This window comes from Osmerus mordax, chromosome 14, assembly GCF_038355195.1.
Source record: "Osmerus mordax isolate fOsmMor3 chromosome 14, fOsmMor3.pri, whole genome shotgun sequence".
Classification (NCBI taxonomy): domain Eukaryota; kingdom Metazoa; phylum Chordata; class Actinopteri; order Osmeriformes; family Osmeridae; genus Osmerus; species Osmerus mordax.
Window position 1 is genome coordinate 5,943,770 of NC_090063.1, and position 7,396 is coordinate 5,951,165.

General features: G+C 46.3%; 1 protein-coding gene across 2 annotated transcripts in view; it reads left to right on the forward strand.

The window, feature by feature from the left end:
• znf462 (zinc finger protein 462) overlaps positions 1 to 7,396 on the forward strand; it is a 31,449-nt gene extending 24,053 nt beyond the window's left edge. For both annotated transcript variants that reach the window (XM_067250045.1, XM_067250046.1), the window contains exons 7-13: positions 705 to 896; positions 1,865 to 2,120; positions 2,287 to 2,423; positions 2,970 to 3,193; positions 3,398 to 3,659; positions 3,785 to 3,902; positions 4,213 to 7,396. In XM_067250045.1, coding sequence (XP_067106146.1) covers positions 705 to 896; positions 1,865 to 2,120; positions 2,287 to 2,423; positions 2,970 to 3,193; positions 3,398 to 3,659; positions 3,785 to 3,902; positions 4,213 to 4,429 — 1,406 coding nt within the window. In that variant the 3' untranslated portion in view covers positions 4,430 to 7,396. The remainder of the gene's footprint in view (positions 1 to 704; positions 897 to 1,864; positions 2,121 to 2,286; positions 2,424 to 2,969; positions 3,194 to 3,397; positions 3,660 to 3,784; positions 3,903 to 4,212) is intronic.

Sequence of the window (7,396 nt, forward strand, 5' to 3'; positions counted from 1 at the left end):
TGTAACTCCTGTTGTAAACCCAATCTCATCAAAGACATCTCATCGCAGGCATTGGATGATTGCACCCTTCATTCCTTGCAGGATGGTATTTGTAAGTGAGGTTGTGGTATGCTATATGAAGCCTATGGCCAGTGGCATGTAGACACAGTTTCTCTCAGTAGGGTGCTAGAGCCATTCAAGGGTAAAGCAGCAGAAAATAGGTGTCAGCACCTCTCTATTCAGGTTTCCCTGGTCTGTCTGTCTGAACGTCCGTGCCTCCTCCGTGTACACACCCAATATCAAGGAGAGAAATTCACCCTTGAACAGGCTGTGAATGGCCATCATAGGGAACTGTCAAAGAGAGAATTTAAAAAGAAAGTTCTGTGTCATGTACTCTTATCGGTATCATGGTCATTTATTGGTGCTTTGGTTAGTGTCCTGGTCTGCTATTGGTGCTTCGGTTAGTGTCCTGGTCTGCTATTGGTGCTTCGGTTAGTGTCCTGGTCTGCTATTGGTGCTTCGATTAGTGTCCTGGTCTGCTATTGGTGCTTCGGTTAGTGTCCTGGTCTGCTATTGGGGCTTCGGTTAGTGTCCCGGTCTGCTATTGGTGCTTTGAAAATAACTTGTGATTCAGGGCACTACTCTGAAATTGTTTCTGATTATACCAGACTAATCATCACTAATAAAGGTTATCACAGTACTGATTGTTCTGCTTTTCCTTACAGGTGAAAATACCTACAAGTGCTTGTCCTGCACCTTCTCCTCGTCCACCATTAGTCAACTGAAGGACCACTCCCTGAGGGACCATGGCGAGGCCCTCACCCTGCCCAAGATCAGGGCCGCCACCCAGGCCGCCCAGAGGGCCGTCCGGCTGGACACAGACCCCGAGCAGGTCCATCTGCCCACAGATCCAGATGGTGGGCAATCCGTCATCTCACAATCAGACCTACCGCCTCCTTTGTTCTGGAACGTGGGCGTCTCCTGGAGTCTCTGTTCTAGAATGTTGCAGTCCTTCCGAATCCTCCCTTCTAGAATGTAGTCTCCTGGCAACTCTGTTTTAGATTGTGGAAGCTAGCAACGGCGTTCTGGAACTAGCCCTTGTGCTTCTTATCCCGTGTGCACTTAGCAGGCCTATGTCAGGGTTGCGTGTCACATGAGCACTAAGCACGGCCACCGAAGTCTCTTTGTAACATGTAGGTACAGTGTGTAACAGGAGGATCCGTCCCAGTGTCTCTTCTCCATTACCCTCTAAGGACCCCTCCCCCCACCTCTGCTGTTATATTACCCTGGAGCAGGGTTTGCCCTGCTACAACCACTTAACCAGATGAATGACCACGTTCCTAACGCATCTCTCCGCAGTCGACACCTACACACACTCCACTTACTTCCGAGAAAAAATGTCTGCTATGAATCACGTCTGGCATTGTTCAGTCCCCGTTAGATTTTTCCCTTCCCCGTTTTGCAAAGTCAGAAATGCATACAATGCCATTTGAAAAAGTCAAATAGTCTTTTTCTTCAGCGTTTTCTTTCTCTCTCTCGCTCCCTCTCGGGTGGCTAGGTTGGCTGTAGCAATGCTGTATGAAGCATTTCTCAGCATTCACACTCACACTGGTTTATTTATTGGTGTGGAGGAGACTCAAAGTAGGACGATTGGATGAGAAAATTAGCCATTTCACTGATATCATCATACTGTGAGAGGAGGACAATGAAGGGAGGAAGAGAAGGGGTGACAGTCACTGCTTCTTGACTGTACACGTACAGTGCTGAAGTTTGCGATTCCTTAAAAAAAAAAAAACGTGCTGCGTTCCTGCATGAATTTGACCACAAATATTTTCCTTAAAAAACACAAAGTAATCATGTTTCTCTTCTTTCATCGCCCCGCTAGACCCGGCTTATCTGGAACCTGCGGACGTGCGACAGCAGCTGAGTCATTACCAGCTGGCGTCCCGCAGTCACGTGACCTCCAGCTCCCCCGGCGCCCCCCCTGTGCCCGAGGGTCGCCATGACGGCGGGGTCCTCACCTGCGAGTTCTGTGAGTTCAGCTCGGGCTATATGCAGAGCCTACGTCGGCACTACAGAGACCGCCACGGGGGCAAGAAGCTGTTCAAGTGCAAAGACTGCTCCTACTTCACCTGCCACAAGTAAGCAGACAGCCCGCCGATTGTGGCGTGCAGGTGGAGAGCTGGACGGATGTGAAACGAATACATAACGTCATGTACTCTCATGACTCATCAATATATTTGTTCTCTATTGTCTGTGACGGGGTGTTCTTTTCTTTGTGTGTGTGTGTGTCTACGCATCTTCTAGGTCGACCTTCACCCTCCACGTGGAGGCGGGGCACACCAGTGTGGTGGAGGAGGGGCCGAAAGACCTGCGCTGCCCGTTCTGTCTGTACCACACCAAACACAAGAGCAATATGATCGACCACATCGTCCTACACAAAGGTACTCGCCACCCCAAACCACCCCACTACACGCGACACGAGATCCCCAGCACCTAATCCTGTACCACACCAAACACCACAGCTATTTGATCGACCACATCGTCAAACACAGAAGCCTCAAGGTGCCTTCATAGCTCCACACACGGGACACAACTAAACTGCAAACTATACAACCGTACAAACAGACATAAAAGAATAGGTTTAACATACTGGTTGTACCTAACCGCACGCTCCCGAAGCGATAATCCTACGCATTCTGACAGGGTGTGTAGTTGTTTATGACCTAGTGTACAGAATCCCATGTAGTCCTGGTACATTACACGGCCGTGCGTGTGTACCGAGGGCTCACCAAGTCATGTCATGGTCTCTACATATGTGAAGGACTGAGCTAGTCATTGTTTGTTTAATTTAACGACAGGATCATCCTGTACGGTTGACACAGTCGTGGACACAGTGCACATATTTCTAGATCTCCTCACTCCTCCGTCTCTCTCTGGCTCCCCCTCCTTCTCTCCTCCCTCCCATCCCCCCCTTCCCCCCCACACAGAGGAGCGCGTAGCCCCCCTGGAGGTGAGTCGCTCCAAACTGTCCCGTCACCTACAGGGGCTGGTGTTCCGCTGCCACAAGTGTACCTTCACCTGCTCCAGCGACCGCGCCCTGCAGCTGCACCTGCACAAGCACGACGACCTGAAGCCCTACCAGTGCCAGCTTTGCTACTATGACTGCAGGCAGAGGAACCAGCTGGAGGAGCACCTACGTCTTGAACACAAGGTTGGTGAGGACTATAAGTCCCAGAGGGCATCAGGCTGTGAACTACAGATGCTGGCCGGTGGGTGGGCGGAGGGTGGGGTTAAGCAATGTTTAAAGACATTTAAGCACCCAGAACATGGCGGCTGTAATCGCAAGCAACGGAAGGAGGCGGTTCGAGAAAGATCAGGATCTATCAAATGTGTTGTCGATTGTGTCGTCGGTCAGGTGGCCAGGAACTTTGAGCTGATGGGGCGTGTCAACCTGGATCAGCTGGACGCGATGAAGGAAAGGGGAAGCAGCGCGGAGGAAGAGGAGGAGAGAGAGGAGGAAGAGGAAGGAGGAGCTGCTGCACCGGAGCAGAGGGAAGGAGCAGAGAAGGAGGCGGAAGAGAGGAGAGAGGAGATGGAGGAAGAGCCCGAGGAGGAAGAGGAGGAGCAAGAGACGCAGGCGGAGGACGAGGAAGAGGCGGAGAAGCTCGAGGCACAAGGTAGCTCAAGATCAACGGGACGGAGGGGTGTCAAAGTTGTTTGATGTGAGGCGGAAACCGTTTACTTTGTCTCGACGGTGTAGGCCTATCTCTGCTGACGGGTCCTATTGAACTGTATTTCCCAGTGTGTCCTGGCAGCAGTGGTGGGCCAGAGTGTGTGGAGAAGAAGCTGCCCTGTGAGTTCTGTGGTCGCTGCTTCACTGACAATACAGAGTGGGAACGACATGTCCTCCGACACGGCATGTGAGGCACTCTCCTTCTCTTCCTGTGTCACTCTCTCTCTTTCTCCCTGTTTAATATCTATGTCACTCGGTTCCACTCTCTTCCTTACACTCCCTATTTCTGTCACTCCCTGCCCAACTCCCTTCCTCCCTCTTTCTTTCTTTCTCTCTCTCTCTTTCTCTCTCTCTCTCTTTCTCTCTCTCTCTCTTTCTCTCTCTTTTTCTCTCTGTCTCTCTCCTTCTCTGTCAATCCCAGGACTCCCACTGTTATTTATTAAAGTTTGTTTGGATCCCTGACCTTTGCCCCCTGCCTTCCTTACTCCCTTCTGCAGGACTGTTAACAGCATCAGAGCAGACCCCAGCTCTGCCCCAGCAATACACTCCTCAGCTCCACCTCCTATTGGGTCAGCTACTCTGACGGACAGCACCGTGGACCTATCCAGCAACGGCATGGGATCCGAGGAAGGACACTCCACAGACCTATCACAGAGCCTGAACAATCTGAACGAGAAAGACAAAGAAATGCTTGAGACCAAAAATGACCAATAAAACGTAAAAGGACTACTGTGGCCTAACGCGTCATTGGCCAAGGCAACCATGAATCAGTTTGGATTGACGTTGGGTTGGGTATCAAAACTCAGCTGCTAAAGACGACTAAAAGAAAGGAAAACTAAACATCAAACATGAATCGTCTTGTTAAATTTTAAGTGTTACATATTAGAAATCCTAGGTTGTGACATCCTATGTTTTTAAGTGGCTAAACCTTAAAATGTATCCTGGTCCCTTAGATGGACAGATCTGAAAAAGTTAACAGTATATTGGTAACCAATAGTGACAAAAGACGTGGACCTTAAGCTTATGTTTGCGGCCTACACTTTCAAAGCCCCACCCTAAAGATATTTATTTTCTAAAATGTTTTGTTTATTATTCTAAATTGAAAGTAAGATTTAAGGCAATTATTGATTGAAGCACCTTTTGAGTCTTGATGATCCCAGTCAGGGTTTGTCTTGAGAATATAAGGCATCAAAGCATTTAACGCCCTATCACATATGAACCCTATACAACCTCGTATGACCCATATGTTACCCCTGATGGCCCAAGAACATCCGTTTCATCCCAGTTTTGAGACAAGAGTTTATATTGAGATGAGAAATACAGAAAGAGAGGGTGTGAGAAAAGCCACCATGCAACGTTCCCTTCTTTCCTAGATGTGAATCTCCTCAGAACCCTCCAGCAGCTAAGATACTTTCTCATCCATTCACTTACTGTGGACTTACTGTACTTCTGAGAGATGCGTAACTTTCAGGAACTGTCAGCTCTGTATTTGAATGTGCTCTAGTCTGTCCTTCAAGCTGGCGTCATACAGCAGTGTCGACACAGATCTCTGTAGTCATGGTAGCAGTCTAAAGCACATGCAGAGGCGAACTAGACTAGCTAAGCTAACCTCACCCCTCTACACTGGCTAGTGAGCCCAATGTGAAAAGCTTTCTGTGATTTGGCCTGAACAACCTTTGTCTTGTTCTGTGTTAGCCTAGTGTTACCTGAGTATAAATATTCCTAGAGGAATAGTCGCACCTTATTTATCTAGCTATGTTGCAAACTTTTATTAATGATTAATTTTATTGTTTCTATATATTTGTTTTAGAACAAATGTTTGCCCCAAAGTTTGCTATAGTGTAGTTCTCTTGAAGTAATCCTGTATGCCTTTTCAGCCATTGGCTCTCTCAGAACTTCCACTCATGGTTGCTTTCCAGCTTTCCAATCTCATATAGTCATAGACTGAACAGTTGGCTCACTATTCCCTCAACATGATAACCAGCAACATGAGTCAATAACATTTATATATCATGATTCGTCCTCCAAACCTTTCACTCATGGAGACATGCCGGACAGGAAGCAAAGGGAATTCAGTGTGTCTGTGAGCTGCTGTTGTCACCGAGCTGTATAAGTCTGGTTGTGTTCCATGTCACTGACGTCACACTTGGGCCGGGTGATGTGTGACTTGAATAACTGAAAAAAAAATTAAAGGTAAAAAGAAAAACAAGGTGTTCTGGAACGCAACCTCGGTATCAGACGCAACTTTAAACCTTCAATAAGTCAACAACTGTAGCAGTATGCGTGACCTAAGCGGCTGTTTCACATTGGTGACAGAGAAATTGTGATGTTTGATGTTTGTGTGAACCAACAGGTGTGCTAGGGCAGAAGATTGCAATGTGAAAACTGAAGACTTTGGGGTGTCTTTTCTTTCCCCAGTGTGAAATGATGTGTGTTCTGTTTTCCTGTAAGGATGCCCCTGTGTGATCTTATAAGTGTGCTTTTTGTTTTAGACCAGGCCGTGAGCTGTGCTGGCGAATAAGGCAGAGATTGTAAATGTTGGAAGTTGCTGCTCAAATACCCCAAAGCCTTATTAGATAAACAATAGCAAATAAATCAAGCTTCATCAAAATATAATGATTAAAAAAGACCAATATGAATCATTTATCAGTACTGAGTGATTCTGCCAGTCTTTCACAAGCCATCAAAAATGAAACACAAAAAGGTAGTTGAGTTCTCAGAACCAAAATATTGAGTTGGCTAAGATTTTCTTACCCAAAAAACAATTAACCATGTTTAGGAAAGGATGGGTGGAACCCAAGTCACTTGAAGTGCACTATGGGTAATCTGCCTGTCTGCAGCTGTGTATAGAAAAACCAACTACTTGTCAAGTGTTTGAAACTGTGGTGTATCAGAAAGGATACTTTAACCTTTTTTCCTTTAGGTGTTGGTCTCATGATAAAACAAAAATAAGAAATAAATCAAAAGAGAACCAATTAGAGCACTTCAGCTCTTAATCCAATGTTATTAAGCTGTTGTTCAACGTCTGGTAATGCCATATCACCTCTTCTTTTGTACTTAAAAAATAGGGGGTGATTTGGTGCTGAATCTCTAAACCCCCTGCTTTCTGTTTGAAATGACTAGCCTAGCTTTTTTGACAGTGAAACCATTAGAGAAATGTTATTAAGGATGTTATATTATTATTATTATTAAGCATTGATGTGGGAGCTTGTTAGCAGGCAGGCCCACTCAGAACCGTAGGGTGGATTGGGAAGTGATGTTGGTGGTGGTTGTGTCCTCCAAAACTAGCTGTTTTTCCCGTGGTAATTTTTCATTAGAAATCCACAAAATGATCACTGTATGCGGTCTCACCTGCTAAGGTGGACGGTGTTTGCTCTCCCCCTCTTCCCCCCCACCCCAATTTAGCCCCTGCTGACAACACACTGGATACTTATATATGTATATATGTTTAGTTTGTTCCATTCTGTTCTCTCTTCTCTTCAGACTGTTCTCTCCATAGCTGGATATAGATTCTCCATCTTGCCTTTTCTCCCGTGAACACTGATCCCTGATGGTGGGTTGTGATGTTGCCTAGAATGATTGTTTACAATTTTATTCCATTTATCTCTGGATATTCTGTAAATATTGTAATTCATTGTCTTTTTTTAACTTGTTAATAAAGTTATCAGATAACGGTATAAA